This window comes from Neophocaena asiaeorientalis, unplaced genomic scaffold (assembly GCF_003031525.2).
Source record: "Neophocaena asiaeorientalis asiaeorientalis breed wild unplaced genomic scaffold, Neophocaena_asiaeorientalis_V1.1 scaffold635, whole genome shotgun sequence".
NCBI classification, from domain to species: domain Eukaryota; kingdom Metazoa; phylum Chordata; class Mammalia; order Artiodactyla; family Phocoenidae; genus Neophocaena; species Neophocaena asiaeorientalis.
In genome coordinates, this window is record NW_020174929.1 from 363,638 (window position 1) to 381,156 (window position 17,519).

A 17,519-nucleotide genomic window follows, 5' to 3' on the forward strand; every position below is an offset into this window, starting at 1 on the left:
CCTATCCTTCTCAAACTCTTCCAAAATATAGCAGAGGGAGGAACACTCCCAAACTCATTCTACAAGGCCACCATCAGCCTGATACCAAAACCAGACAAAGATGTCACAAACAAAGAAAGCTACAGGTCAATATCACTGATGCATACAGATGCAAAAATCCTCAACAAAATAAAAGCAAACAGAATCCAACAGCACAGTAAAAGGATCATACACCGTGATCAAGTGGGGTTTATCCCAGGAATGAAAGGATTCTTCAATATACACAAATCAATTAATGTGATACACCATATTAACAAATTGAAGGAGAAAAACCATACGATCATCTTAATAGATGCAGAAAAAGGTTTTGACAAAATTCAACACCCATTTATGATAAAAACCCTCCAGAAAGTAGGCATAGAGGGAACTTAACATAATAAAGGCAATATATGACAAACCCACAGCCAACATCATCCTCAATGGTGAAAAACTGAAAGCATTTCCACTAAGATCAGGAATAACACAAGTTTGCCCACTCTCAACTGCTATTATTCAACATTGTTTTGGAAGTTATAGCCACAGTGATCAGAGAAGAAAAAGAAATAAAAGGAATCCAAATCGGAAAAGAAGAAGATCCACAATGTTCATTGCAGCTCTACTGACAATAGCCAGGAGATGGAAACAATCTAAGTGTCCATTGACAGATGAATGGATAAGGGAGATGTGGCACATATATACAATGGAACATTACTCAGCCATAAAAATAAACAAAATTGTGTTATTTGTAGTGAGTTGGATGGACCTAGAGTCTGTCATACAGAGTGAAGTAAGTCAGAAAGAGAAAAACAAATACCGTATCCTAACACACATATATGGAATCTAAAAAAAAACAAGAAAGAAAAAAGAAAAAGGTCATGAAGAACCTAGGAGCAGGATGGGAATAAAGTAAAGATGCAGACCTACTAGAGAATGGACTTGAGGACACGGGGAGGGGGAAGGGTAAGCTGCGAGAAAGTGAGAGAGTGGCAGGTACATATATATACTACCAAATGTAAATCCGATAGCTAGTGGGAAGCAGCCGTATAGCACAGGGTGGTCAGCTCGGTGCTTTGTCACCACCTAGAAGGGTGGGATAGGGAGGGTGGGAGGGAGATGCAAGAGGGAGGAGGTATGGGGATATATGTATACATATAGCTGATTCACTTTGTTATTAAGCAGAAACTAACACAGCATTGTAAAGCAATTATACTCCAAAAAAGATGTTAAAAAAAAAGGATGGAAAATGAAAGCTAACAACAGCAACAAAAAGAATAGAGGAAATATCACCTATGATTGAATAGACTAGAGGTTTAATGGAACTAAAAATGATGTCCCCTCAGAAATGAAAACTCCTGTTTGGAAGAAGGTGGACAACAAATTAATGAATAATGAATATACGTAAATTCATTAAAGACAGTTGCTCTCCCTCAAGGTATCTCTAAGTTCTAATGTTTAAGTTAGAAGAGAGACTGTTGAATTGGTGTCTGTCATATGTAAGTGTTTTAACACAGATTTAAACAAGAGAGCAAGGAAGGTTATACAATCCAATGATACCAACGTATGACAATAATGATGTTGTTCAAATACTATTACCCAGTGCTAGATACTCTGCAATGCGCTATGTATACATTCGCTGGCAATTCTAAGGGGTAGATATTGTTGCTCCCCTTTTGTGGATAAGGAAACTGGGGCTCAAATTGTTTATCCACACAGCATTTCTGGGACTCTTGAGCCCAAGCACTTGTCAGTGACAAGAGCCTTTGGCTAAATGAACAATTAGATGCAAACTGAAGGTTGAGGACAAAATTGAGGAAGTTTTCTGAATCATGTTAATACTACCACAAGTTATTATATAAATTGGTGAGAAGATGTAAAAACTTGAATTAATTAAAGGTTTTATAGCTATTATAAAGCTGTCAGAACGTATCTGTTTTATTTTAAAGTTATTTACATTTTTACTTACTGACATAATTTTTATTCAAATAAATTCTTTGGTCTGAAAAGTCACGGGATGCAACAGTTAAAGGCAAAGTGGGAATGGAGTGCTGTCATTTTAAATTCAGGGAACATGAATAAAATGTTTACAGATCAAGGTAAGAAGCCTGATAATCTCAGTGCAGTCATTACATGATGAATAAATGCCTTAAGTACTAAGTGTGTAAAATTAAGGGATAAAGTTATTTTAGCATCTTCATAAGTAGTTAGATCCTTGCTTTATTATAGGTATGAAACTAGTGGAAATTGATTTTTGCAAGCCAGAAAAATAATATTCATCATAAATTCACAAAAGAGCAAACGTAATCTCTTGGCTACTATATAAAGTATTGTTATTACTTTTCATAATCTATTTATTATTATAATGGTAGTTCAGATGATTCCAGTCTTAGTGTGTTGCAACTGTATGTGACCTAATAGTCAAATGCATTCATTTAAAATAAGATATACATCTTTATGTGCAAGATATTCTTAAGAACCTAGTGGATTCAAAGATATATAATGCGAGGTATGTTCTCTCCAGAACTTACATTCCAAGAATGCATAGTTGGCACAGAAATCTCCCAGTAATTATTAATCTAGTATGTATCAAATTGAAAACTTCATCAATTATACTCTGCTAAGTTGTAGGCACAATGTCCTTTAAAGAGACATGATGTAGTTACTCCCCTCAAGAAACTTCCAGTCTGAAAACAACTGTAAAGAAATGCTTCTGAATTCATTAAAACATATGAACACCTCGTACTTCTAGAAGATGCGCAAAGACTAAATAGGTGCTAAGAAACATCTAAGGTTTTCAATTTTCTTTAGCTCCTCTGTCAGAGCAAGCAGAATCTTTAAATCATTGTTATTGTAGGCTTGACTGCTTCTTTTTTTTTTTTTTTTTTTTTTTTCGGTACACGGGCCTAACCAGGGAGGCCCTTGACTGCTCCTTTAAGAGACTTTCTGAACAGACAGAGCCATGGGTAAAGAGTAAGAGTTGGTAGGTGAAAAAAACATAATTACAGATAACTATCAAGAAATCTAGATGTCTTCATATGTCACATCAAACACACTTTTCTACTCAGTTGCTAATGTACAAGAACAAGGAATAAAGTTAGCATTCCACAGTGAACACACACAGATAAAACACAGGGCAACAGATTCTTCAGTGACATTAATAAGGTATTTGGTACATTAAGCTAAACAAAGTTTGTAGGAGGAAGGAATATTTATAGTAACTGCCTGGTATCTGCCTGAAATGTAATTAATTGACTATATAAAAAGCCATTAGCATTCTCATTTCTTCTCTCCAAACTAAATTAAAACAGATAACATAATTCATTATTTAGGATTTTATATATATATATATATATATATATATATATATACACACACACACACACACACACACACATAACACAAAGTTCCCTATGTATTAACGTGAAATTTCCCCACACCTCCAATCTTAAAAAGTGAAAAGTGTTATGCTGAGATGTAAGAAGGATTTCCCAAGTGAAATGAACCAAGTAAATCTTGATTGTCAATGACTGAAAGCAAATGATTACGTCTCATAATTTTAATTTTTCAATCTGGTTAAAAAGAGGTTTACTGACATCCTATAATAACAGCTCAACCTGTAATTTGACCATACTCTCAACATTCAGCAAGTTTGCCCAAATCTCAGGAACATGGCCCAAATAAGGTTTAAGCCACACACAATAACTTAAAAGAGATGCCATGAGAGATAACTTATTTAAAGAAAGGCCATATTTTAAAATTATATATTAGAGAAATTGCTAGAACCAAGTTGACGCATGACTTCTTACTTTCCTTACTAATGTTTATATTACCTCTTAGTTTAAGTTTGTGTGGTTACTTTTATGTGCATTTCTATCTTACCAAATTCGTTATAATAAATACTCTCTACCCTCCTGTAGGTGCTTTTTCCTGTATTTCCAGTTTACTTGGTAGGCAATTCCTAAATGATGCTTTAGTTACTAATATTTCTTTCACCATTCCCTTATTTCCTCTCTCTAACCGGTCCTTGAAAGAGAGAGATGCATCATCTTCTACTCTTACTTTTCCCCATCCTCTCTAGTAAAGAAACAGAAGATCAGCAACATAAAGCATCTTATTGCAGAAAATTTTATTTTCCCGTCATTCATCTCCTCGCATACAAATACTTCCTCCCTCAACACACTTATAACTTCTTTTTAAGTTTAAACTATTGACTTAGATCTGCTTAATAATTCACTTAAAAACATATGCTCCTTTGGAGGCAGAGACCAAAACATTTTAAAATACACAAACACACACACACACACGCACATTTTTGAATTATAAACCAAATTAGTTTAGCAGTGATAATGTTCATCTTTCTCTTTCTAGTGCGCTCAGCAGAATTTGGCACATAGTAGAGGCTCAATAAATGTTTAATAATTGAATAAATGGTCAAAGCATAACTTTACTACTTTTTCTCATTTCAGGAAAACTGGACTGTTGTTAAAGTTTGCATCAAATACAAGAGAAGTATAATGACATGGTTAAAAGTCTGGTCCTGTATAAAGATAACTTTGGTTTTATTTATAGTTCTGAAATTGATGGATGAGTTTTTTGACTACAGAATATTTTTAACAATATATTTTTCCTATCAAACAGAAATTGTCTCATTTTCATCATTTAGTTCACTGAACTTTAACTATCCCAAATATCCATGTAGAGTGAAATAAATAATTCAGAATATTTCATTACTAAACTCAGAAAATGACCTATTTAAGAAATTTAGATCCTTTATAAGGCCTCCCTATGGAACAAGCTCAGAACGCAAAACTTTAATGGGACTTCTACACATTATGAGACTTTTGAGATAATGATTTAATGAACAAATTATAAACTGCACCTTCTGGAATGCATAAACTGGGTAAGCTAGTTAGCCCTTTCTCCCTACCCCAAAAGTTGCTAAGCACAATAGTGATGAGTCCAAAACTCCCCATGCAGAGACTTCTCGTTATTAATAAACAATTTCCACTATTAATTTTGAAATACTCAAAATTAATCTCTCCTTCCCCTACCTTGCCAAGGCAGTTTGAACCCGGTAGAAGATTTATTGGTCTGTCTTGCAATAAAATTATTCATTTATTTATCTGCCTTTCATACTAGATTGTGAGCTCTTAGAAGGGAGATACGCTGACTTATTCATCTATATTTCTCCGGTGTCTGGTACATTATTACATAGAACTTACAGATGGTTACAGATATTGAATTAAATTTGGTAGACTTTTTGGCATATCTAAGATGTTTGTCAATCCACATATCCAAATTTTGTTAGACATCACCTGGGCTAAGCTTAGTTTTCCCATGACATTTTGGCTAGTAATTCTTCTTTCTTAAAAACCTAGAAAGATGTGATAAATAAACTGAAACAGATGAACCTTATATTGACAGATTCTTGGTTAACTTTGCGCTGATTCTCTATGGTTCTACTCATCCTTCAATACACAGTACTCTAACTCCAGTAGAATCTGTACCTGTGGGATTTCCTGGTCTCTGCCACCACTGGACTGAATCACAGGGAAGAAGTGTGGGTTGAGGTTACAACTGCAACCTTTAGAATCAGACTGCCTGGTTTCAGATTGCAACTTCAGCACTCACTAAGGGACCTAAGGCAAGATATTTAACCTATCAAAGCTTTTCTTCTCATTTTAAAAATGGAGATAATAATAAGGATGTACTTATAGGTTATTTTGAAGGATAAATGAGATAAATCATAGACATAACTTAGCAAATCAGCACAGTGTCTGGCATCCAATAAGTGCTTAATGAATATTTTAAAAAATCTCTGAATTCTTACTAGACTTCTCAGAATGAAGTAGATGTTCCTTGAATATTTGTTGAAACAAAGTGAATGAGTCTTGTTTTCCTCTGCTTTAGGTAACTGTAAGCCTATGGTTGCTGATCATTGTGTTATAAAATTATCCTGAGGTGTTTAAAATCTGGCTCTATGTGTATGTCAAGGTATTGTTCCATCCTTTTGTAAAACGAAACAAAACAAAACAAAAATGAACTCATGAAATACAGGAAATCTATTTAGTTATCTTTTTCACCTGTATCTTTTCTAAGTATTACCATTCCTTTTGTGTGCCTGAATTGAAGTACTGCTGATAAAACAATGACTTGTGAGAGTCATAAGCTATTCTGACTAGTCCACAAGCTTATTAAAAACTAATCAAATTTTTAAAATTAAAAAAGGAAAGCATAACAAACACCATCACTACCACTGACAACAACAGCAAAATTACAAGCCTCAAGCCATGATGGCTTACTCTATTACAGATACCAGGCCAGAATTAATCGGTTGAGTATTGGATTTTTAAGACATAGTAGACTATGCACTAAACTGACCTATTAAAAGAAATATTTGTTAAAATAAAGTTGGTTTAGACTAGGTACTACATGTAAATCAGCAAGAAATAGAATACCTTGTCACATCGTCTAATAATCTGAGTACACAAAGGTTTTCTTTACTTATTACAAAAAGAGAGGAAGCCAAAATTCACCTGGCAACATCAGCAAATGTCAAGATATAACCATAAGAACAAGCTGCACCTTTAAGTTACATCACTGAAAAGTCAGTCCTAACCATAACCCATTTCATGTGCTATCTCTATTCCACTATAATTATTTTTATTGGTTTATCTTCAAGATTTTTTCTTAGAATAAAAAATTCTATGCTATTTACGCATACGTATCTCTTATTCTGCAACCAGTATTTTTAAATGTTGAAAAAGTCTGTGATAATATAGCATCACTATATCAAGGAGGTGCTATTGATGTCCTTCAATATAATAAACTACAAGACTCAAGGATGTAAAAATTTGACATAAATATTATCTCCAGGAGTAATTTTAACATAGGGTACCACTGAGTAGAATAATAGTTACTTTAAAGAAGTGGTTCAGTAAATTAAAATGAGGTTAAAAATAGAAGCAATTATGAATCTATTGTGAACTTTCTGAACACAACTTAATGTGACTCTTTTTTTAACTTCTTCTACTAGTTATTTTGTCCTCAAGACAGCATGTAATATAGGCTAATTATATGTATGTTTTATTTATTTTATTAACATTTTTATGATTCTATTTACTTGCTGATACTTATTTTTCTATTTCTTGTAACTTTGAATGAAATATAAAGTATCATATAAAATTATTTAAAACCCAAACATCCAAACGATGATTAGGTTTCTTGCTCAATGGAATATTTTATGAGATAGCTCAACATATATTGATATATATTGTTGAGACAGGGACACACTATTCCTTTCTTGGTGTGGACATCAGAGACTGCATCAGTAGAAACCAAACTGGAGGGAATGGACAATTTTTCATCTTCCTGATCTAGGCCTTTATTATTTTATTTAAAATAAACCACACAAATATATCACAAACAATACCATAGTGATAAAATATAATTCAAAGTAGAATATAAGGGCTATTGAGACTTCTCTCCACTCATGAATATACATAAGCAAATAGTAGCTAGTATGTTGTTCCAATTTTAGAATTTCCAAAGCCATACTTAGTAAAAGTATCACGATGGCCCTTGTCAAGGATCTAAATAACACAGGGAAATATCAGACTAGAATGTACCATTTGCTGTCATTAAAAAGAAATTCTATAAACTACCTATAGTCAAAAGCAAAATGCTATATTCTGTTCAGATTCTTAGAAAGTCAATTTATGTATAATGTAGATTCATTTCTTCCACATGGACTTGAGTCCTACTGAATGGCCACAAGTAGAATATCAAACTCAATTCTTTGACAGAGTTTAACAGCAAACAAAGGTATTAACACAGACTAGATTTCAAGGACTAGTTACTTAAGTTCTCCTGTGTATTTATACATTTAAAAATTTAATAATAATTTCACTGTGTCCTTAAACACAAAACCTTGCCTAATGCTAAATAACAAATTTTGGGATTAAGTGGAACTTATCATCTGATATAATCTTCTATGGAAAAGATTATCTTTTAATTGATTTTACTTCAAGTGCAAAGAAATTTTAACAAAAATCAACTTGATAACACAATTCAGGTTCTCTGATTCTATATAAAGGATCAAATATGCATTCCCACCTAAGATGTGGTATATATATATGTATATATATACACATATATATATCCTCCTGAGCAGCCAAAAGGGCCAAATCATGAATCAAAATTTTTAAATTTTTACATTACTCCTCTATACATTAAACACCGAAGGACCAAACCTGGATTTTTAAATAAAATAATTTTTATTAAACACTAATGCTTTGTAAGTAAACCCGTATTTTAAAGACAGGTGTCACTGAAGAAAATACTATATTTTATAGCAATGAATTACCTATTGCTATGAGAGTGATGAGCACAAACGTAAATAGTCAGTGCAGGATCTAATTCTGTTAGACTCAGATTAGCTGAGTGCCAACGATATTTCTTCCCTCTACATAAAAGAGACAGAGACTGTTTTTCTTTCAGTTCGTCCAGTGGGGTGTAGGCCAGCACCACATAATCAAACATGCTAATATTGCTACATGAAATTATGAATCATCACATCAAGTGGGATGGATAAATTTAGTCTATAAATAGACTGTTCAGTTTGAGGCATGTTTTGCTGCCAAGTGAGTTCAGGTTGGGTTCATTTCTTTCAATTACTCTACCATAAATTCACAGGTAAGAAATACCACTGCAGGGAAAATAGAGAAGACTCTTACCTTGGCACATAAAACCTCTTTCTTCATAGCCAGCATTGCATGAGCACTTGCCAATGGGTACAAGCCATTCACCTTCTGTACTACAGTACATCCTGGGAGGATCTTCCTCCTTAGAATTGTTAACACAAGAACCTCTAACTTCCACCAGGGATTGGGAATCCATGGGTACTGTGTCTGGAAACATAGCCAGATTCTTCACTGTAAATGGACACTTTTTGAAGTACACTCTCACAGACACTAAGGCAACACAAGCACCAACGTCTTGAAAAGCCAAATAAAATCCCTTTTTGTTGACAGGACCTACTTCTCTAACCTCGGTGTTGAGTTTAAGAATACGGTCCCCAAGATCCATTTGTGTGAAACTTTCATCAGCTGCAATGGTGTCAATCTTTGTAAACTGATGTTCTCGGAATTTGACCCCATGATCATCATCAGACTCCATGTAGTATAGGTTGAAAGTCTCCTTGCAAGTTCCCAAAACCAATGGAATGCTATTGCAGTCCCGGAGAGTGAACTTGAGCTCCACGTAGATCTTCTGAGCTGAGTTCCTGGGGACCCAGTTTGTCCTCAGCCAATTATTTTGACTATGATCCATGACATTGCACACCTGGTAAGTCCTGATGGGTGTGTAATGTTCATCAACACCGCTGATCTCTTCCCACTTGAAGAATCAAAGAAGAAAAAAAGAGAGGCAGAATTAATGAGTTAAGCATGATGAATAATAGTGCACATAAGATGAATGTGTCAATGGAATCACAAGAAATACAAAATAAATGAGCAGAAACTGCTTAAAAAAGTTTCAAGACTTTTTAGAACAGTGAAGCAGTGCTGTCTTTGATCCTTAGACAGGTTTTGAGAAGTTTTTAAGTTAGCAACACATTGTTTGTGTTACTTATCATTCTACAACTATTATACCATCTGTTTCTATTACTCCTGTGTCTACGCTTTCTTTATACCATGCCCAGGTTAGCCTATATTGCTACCAGGAAAATACATATTTTTCCATGTCATACTAGAGTTCTAATCTTCTATGGCTCCCCATTACCTATGCAATAACTTCACACTCTTTAGTTTGGTATTTGTGTTTTTCCAAAAACTGGTCCCAACCTACATTTAATTTTTTCTAAAAGTTTGAATTGAGATTGGTGAATTATATGTTTCACTTATGCACATACTATGTTCTTGTCAATGTGAACATTTTTTACTGTTTTCAAAAGAAATATTGGATCTTCTTTTTTTATGCTATAAAAAAAGAGAGCACTGGTTTGTGCTCTTTTCTCCTTGATGTTTCCCATAACCCTGCCATGCTTAAGAAACTTTCTGCTTTATATAATATTTATTAAATACCTTTTTTATAAATTTAATTCATGATACATGCTTAGATTAGTTTAATTTTGTTTCATATGCATTTGTTAGATTTTAGACCTATTCATATCCTCTATAATATGCAGCACACAACTTCACCTTTTGGGAGATGCATAAAAATTATTTTTTTCTTTTAATATATGTAGGAATAACTCAAGAAAATAATAAAGTTCTTAGAGAATATATTTTAATTTTGTAAATAAATAAATAAATGAAATCCTTCTGAAGCCCATTAGAAATGGGTTCCTAAATTTTTCTCCATTAAGAGAGTTACTTATATTCATAAGGAGTAAGTTTTAAATACTTTTAAACTAAATCAATGGCATTTAAAGTGTATTAACATTTTTTTCTATTTATTAAAAACACATAGGAATGCCAATCCACAACTTCTAGTCACAAAATGAGATAAAATGTTATTTTTTTTAATTGATGGTAACCAAAAGCAAAGAAATATGGCATTTATTTGGCCTTTGAACCTCATTAGAGGAGAAAATAATTATTTACATTAGGGTGTTTGAATATCAAAAGCAATTAGTGGACCCCACCAGTGTGAGAAACACAGTTTTAGAACTCCTTATTCCCCTTAGCTCTCCTACCAATCTAAGAGCAAAACAAAAGCAAATAATTAAACAGCACTTATTTTAATAACTTTGATCATTCAGGGTCTGGAATATGAGAGGCACTCATTTTCTGGAGCAAAATTGGCTAGTCTTCATTGTCACGCCCAAGATCAAACAAAGGAACAAATTTTGGTTATTTTAGAAAACCCTAGCTCTAACATACAAGATATATCTATATCTTAATATAAGAAAATACTCATACTGTATTTTTAATAATAACCAATATATCATTTTCAAACATCCACTCTATAAATGTATTATACAGAGAGCTTTAAAGAAGAAAAGTATACATGAGATTCTCAGTTCTGAGGATTTTACACTTAGGTGCCTATAATAATAAAGTCACATTCAAAACAAAATTAATGTATAACTTTAATATCAGAAAAAATTAAACAGAGTGAACTGAGTTGGAGCTCTGAAAAACTGTGATGTTAAAAAGTTAGTATTATGTTGTATCTTCTCTATTCCCATTACATTGGTTCTACAACGGCATTGTAAAGCACAGAACTAACAAAATCTTCAGAGAATAAATGTTTTCTGTGGGCATTTTATAGAACATTAAATCATGGACATCATTATTTAAAAATTAACCAACTGATTTAAAAATTTTTAGTTCAAGATTTCCTTATCAGAATAGATATGAGATTGTACTTCGACTGATGAATCATTTGCAAGTTTCTCCTGCTATGGACAGCATTTTACTAGACATCAAACAGAAATCACACTATGCAAAGATTTTCATAATTCAATGTAAAATATGATTTTAATTATGGAGATCTCACTGTATTTAACATTTTCCTCTCAACGCTAATTGGCAAGCTATCACAAGTCCTTGAATGCAGAGGTACAAATTGCAAGAAGATAATGCAAACAGCACCAGCATGCTTTGCACATGAAAAGGTTGCAGAGAGCAACTGTCACTTCATTAATTTGTCATGAAGACCATATTGCCTGTAAGCGATGGTGGCTTGCCATCTCAGACCACTTGCAAAAAACATCAGACTCTAGCATTTGCTGAGGACTAGACAGTGGAAATAAAATTCCTAAATGAGCATTTTTGCAACAGCAACGCAACAATAGGAATCATTAATTAAAGTTGCTGTTGTAATGCTTACATTTTATAAGTTTAAAGAATACTCATATTTACCCTATCTTCCTATTCCAAGAACTAATGGATATGTTCATAAATTATTAGAGATAACATACTGTCATAGTCATTGCCCCAAGGCCAATGTGGAGAATGAAAATGGGCGACAAAGAATTGGTGACATATAGAATTGGAAGGTACAAGGCATCTATCTCTTCATTTTTCTAATCCTTAAAAAAAAAATCTGTTCAAGGGGTGTGCAGCAGTAATATTGTCTTCAGCAGAAGGGGACACAGAACTAGTAAGAACTCAAATTCTTTCTAAAGCTCAAATTCCCCAAAATCAATAATTCTGGTATTTAGCGTGGTTCCCAGATTCTTACTATAAGCTTTTATCATTAGACCACAGAGACCAGAGCTGAATTTCTTGCTTTGTTGTTTTTTTTTTCTTTTTCCAGATCATACAACTATAAGAAAACCACATGTCCAGATCTCTTTTCCCTAGAAGGGTCATTCTGAAATCTATTCCCTGTAGCATAAGCACAGTGAGCCTCCTTATCATCAAAATACAGTGTAAGGTGTAAAAGAGAATCAAGTTATATTTACTAGATAGAACAGTTCCTTGTCACTGAGTCAAACATGTATTTTGAGGGAAAACATATTTTTAACAATTAATCGGCATTTAACCTAAAAAGTCTCATTTTGATAAACCTCAATTATAGTAATTAAAGATTTATACTCATTGTTGATATTAATTACTCTTAGATACATTTTTAGCTACTTGCCAATAAGGATTAAGGAGGAAAATGTGTACATTTTCTTTAAGAGAGGGAGAACCTGCATTACATTTAGTGCATTGGCTAACATAAATAAATACTAAGAAAGTGAGAAAAATAACTCCATGATACCTTATAAGGTTTAAACCAGTTTCTTAGAAATTTTCAGATGACACTAAAAAGAAAATGATAACCAATATTCTTATGTTTGCAATATTACATTTGTAATTCAGTGGTTAATAAGAAGCACATAGTTCTGCACTTTACAAAGTGCTAATGATGACTAATCTTGTGCTCAATAATTATAAGTGATATTAAATTGGTTCATGTTATTCCTTCTCCACTCATGTTTTTACTCCTATGTTTCTTTCTGTTTGTACACACCATAGCTATTTCAAAATGCAGTGTTCATCCTAGAAATATTTGGACATTTACCATGCATCAGAATTTTAAGCATGGCAATGCATAATCACTTACAGGAAGGATGTTACTGTCAAGTGTCAGGCACAGATATATCTACAAAAATCATTATATTTCCATTTATTCATAAATAGTTTTTCTTAGCCCGTAAGTCTCAAAAGTACACACACACACACACACACACATTTGTAATAGTATCACGTTAAAAGGTAGAGTAAAATAAAACTGTCGAGACAAATGTAAAATAGAATTTTGGGGTTTGGGGAGTTTTGTTGCAGTTGATGATGATTTGGGGTCAAATCAGAGGAATACATTTGTAACCAGAGGATTGAGGAGAGAGAAGATGGGAATTTGATATTGGAAATCTAGCATCAGTAACAAGAGGCAGGCCAGAGTCTAAAGATAAAAAGGCATAGAAGGTACATGCCTCAGATGGTATGTCCAGTAATCTTAATAATAATGACTACTATCCATTCTCCCACCCATCTTTAACTCATAAGTATTTAGCATAAATGTGATAATGGTATTAGAAGTGTCTAGTGGAAAATAGAGAGGACAATGTTCTAGTTTGGGTAAAGTATACTGAAAAGAGCTGGAAAACTAGGAAACTAGTGAAAGGACCAGAGCTTATTATTGAGGAAAGCCAACACAGGGTTTCAGAGAGGGAGAGAAAGAGTTAGGACCAGGAAAATGTATGATCTCTGTTCAGATATTAGGTACATTCTGGTACATTCTGTAGTTAGAACAAGACACAGGCAATTCAAGGAAGTGTCTTCTGAAAGCTTGAGCATGTGGGGGTCCTTGGGACCCCATCAGCCCCTACCTTGGATTCTCTGTCTTTAGCCAGCACCTCACACTCACAAAGCTTCCATGTTCAGCCTTAGTACTTCTCAATTCCTAAAACCCCTAGACGGAGACAAGAACTAGGGCATCCTCAGCTTCACCATTTCTAGGGCTTTAATTTTAGTTATGCTCCTACCAGCTGGGATTGATTTAGTGGTACTGTATTGAGATCTCAGGGCTGTTGCCACATCTTTGCACCTGTGGACAAATATCCCATATTTATGAGTACAGTCTGTCTAATTTCCTTACCTCAAAGGTTCTTATTTTTGGCTAAGCATTAGCCAGAGAGCTTTTTTAAAATACTGCTTCATAGGTGCCTATTCAAGCTATTTCTTTTTACACTGCCTAGGTGATTAGAATGTGCCTAGGTGATTCCCTAAGGTTGGGAACCAATGTTCTATGTCCCTTGGCCAACTTTTGACCTCAACTTGACCTGAGAGCATACTCCACTATCAGCTTGCAAGACTTCTGAATCTCCCCAGAAACTATGTCTAAAGTTTACAGATAGCCCTGCCTCTGTCTCTGTAGAAGAATATTTTGCTCAGCCCTCACCCCATCTGTTTTTTGATTCCAGATTTGCCGAGGCCCAGATGTGCCTTATGTAGAAGTTCACCTGAATAACCTCATCTTCCACCTCCCACAAGGATTTGTAAGATATTATTATAATAAACAACATAAATGTAATCACAGTGGTCTTCTATTTTGCATCTGGTGGTAAATGCAAAACGTGTGCATTACAGAAATATGTAAACAGTGTGTGTGGGAGGGTTACCTCCAATCACATATTTCTCTTGGTATAAATATAAGACAACTGGTTTTAGACATGCTACAATTTTTAGAGTTTGCTGTAATTTGGTAGTCTCCTACTGTGATTTCTGTAATGATTTGTGATTTTTAAGATGCCTCTATAATAGCAGTGTTATTTGATTCCACATGCATTTATTAAATATTTCTATAGGCAAAGCCCAAGTTAAAAACTGTGGATAGTAAAGAGAAGTAAAATGTGACTTTTGCTATTCAGGAGTTGATGCTGAAGGGAGAGGTATAAGTGTCACTGAAGGCAGATGATGATATGCTGTCTACTTAAGGTGTTGCAAGGAGCTGTGGAGAAAGGAAGGAGTACTGCTGGAAGGAGGTTCCAGGAAAGCATTAAAGAAGAAATGGAAAGGTAGGATGACTAGAACTTCTACAGGTAGAAATATGGGGACACACTGAAAGAGACAGTGTGAGCCAACAGGAAGACATGTGAGGACAGAACCTGTTTAAGGAACTGGGTTCTACTTAGGCTGGAATGTAGGGCATTGAGCAGCAGGGATGTGAGAGTTACTTAGAAAAGAAAGGCCTGGGCCAATTTGGGAATATCAGCTGACATGTGTTTATTTCATTTGCTACCGTGAGAAACTACTGAAAAGAGGCACATGGTTTACTCCGGACTGGGAGTTGGTTCTCCAAAGAGAAGGCAAAGGAGGGGCTTTAGAAAGACCACTGCAGAGATCCAGAAGAGAAGCCTGAAGATGACCTCTGTTGAGTGAATGAACATTGAATATTTCCCAAAAGATTATAAAGGGATATATTTTTTCTTATGAATTTATATAGGATATGGCTACATGTGCAGAGAGTAACACAGCTCATTATAAGTTTTTGACTACTAAAACATATTTCAGAAAGATTCCTGTTTGTACTGAAAGATTGCAGGCAGCAACAGAAAAAAAAATTCAAGGGTACATGTATGTAAATAAGTGTTTCTTTAATTTTTCTTTTATGAAATAGTGTTCTCATTAGATCCTATATATATGATTTGAAGAATATTTAATTAATATTTATTGAGTAACTACTATGTGCCAAGCTCGATATTGATAACGTAGTAATGAAGGAGATAGGAATGGTACCTGTCCTTAAGGAACATACTGTCTTTATGTTATAATCATTATTATATCCATTTTTATTTTATGAAGATATTTTCATTTATTTCTTTGTTCATTAACCTTTCTCCCCTGTATGGTCTCTGGTTTGGCTTATCTTTCCCTCCAAAACATTTAGCCCTGTGCTTAAACCCGAATAACTTATAGAGACTTACTAAAATTAAATATGTGATGTGCCAAATATTAAACTTATATAACTAACAAAGCACAGAAGTATGCTTTGGGGTACAGAAGGCATTGAGTTTTAAAAATCAATACTCTGGATAGTTATGTGTCACAGAGTGGCCTTAACCAAGTAAATAAAAGACACATATCATGTTTATAAGTATTTTGTAATAATTAAAAAAAGAAGAAGGAAATGAATTTCTACAAACTATGTGTTAACAAATTTATGATAAAGATTTTTGGAATATATGGTGAAAATTTCTTGAAAGATGAAGAAAAAGGATCTTAAAGTTTGATAGATGGTGGGTGGCAACAAAAAACTTTCCAAAATTATGCGAAATGCTTAAAGATCTACCAAAAAGTGAATTTCTAGCCAGAGGAATTAACTTGCAAAAGATACACTAAAATATAAAACATACCATGGGGTAGACCATATCTAAATTCACTGTTGTCGAAAGTTTTCAATTAAACCTGCTATTTAAATTTCCCTTTCCTGAAGGGAAAAATGCCAGTGTAAAGGAAAGATAGGAAAAGTATACTTTGCACTATAGAGGTTTGATTTTAATGGTGAAATATTTCTATTTATAATGTAAAAGAAACATAATTGCAAAAATGTTATGTTTAGAACTATAACCATGAAGTACATATACCATTATCTGAAAATTACCTCCATAAAGAGCAGGCTAAAATAGTTTAAAAATCATTAGTAAACCATTTATCTATTCTATAAAAGTTGGGGAAAATCATATATAATTTATCGGAATTTTTTTCACTCTTTCTGTTCATATACAGCCAAATAACTTCACTTTTCAGAGAATAAATTTCCCTTAAATATTAGGGAGTAAAACAATGAGACTATCATGTTTCCAATTCTTGGAAAAATATTTAATATGAAATTGCCCAATAAAAAGGTAATTTTAGAATTCAGTATAACTGCTTGAAAATATGGGGGAAAATTCCATGCACATTGGCTTAACTTGTCTAGACTGAAAACTGTGCTAAAATGGACATTTACAGAATTATTACAAATGGCCAACTACTTAGAAATTAATGCATAGCAGTGACAGCAGTACATTTCATACCAGTTGTGAGATTCATGTAATTTCCTGCTATGATAATGGGTCACAGACACAGTAATTCATAGCAATTTATTATATACCTGTGGAGCACTCACAGTGATGGAAATGAAATTAACTCATGTCACTGTGGAACATATGCTAAGTTTTACAGATCTTCAGATAACTCAGTTTATTTTTTAACACGATAAGTGTAAGTCCTGAAAGCATTTTTCTGAGGTGTAAGCTGCTTTACAGCAATAATTTTAAAGCTGCAGCGACATCTTTGGCTGTTCTTCCCAGAAGTGTGGCAACCCTGTTTCACTGGAACATTTTTAATCATTTATCCATTGAGTACCTTAGGGAGCCCAGATAAGGGTCTAAGCTCTAGAGACAAACAGACACTAGGTTTGAAGCCTAGCTCTGCTCCTTAATAGAAGGTTTAATAATAGACTATGATTTAATTTACACAACTGTAAAATGGGAAACATCATAGTAAACTCTTTTTAGAGATGTT

At 33.8% G+C, this 17,519-nt stretch overlaps 1 protein-coding gene across 2 annotated transcripts in view; it reads right to left on the bottom strand.

Annotated features, from left to right (window-relative positions):
- Nucleotides 1-17,519, bottom strand: part of EPHA3 (EPH receptor A3) — a 355,098-nt gene that overhangs the window by 250,164 nt on the left and 87,415 nt on the right. For both annotated transcript variants that reach the window (XM_024761400.1, XM_024761401.1), the window contains exon 3: nt 8,751-9,411. In XM_024761400.1, the coding sequence (XP_024617168.1) occupies nt 8,751-9,411 (661 nt within the window). The remainder of the gene's footprint in view (nt 1-8,750; nt 9,412-17,519) is intronic.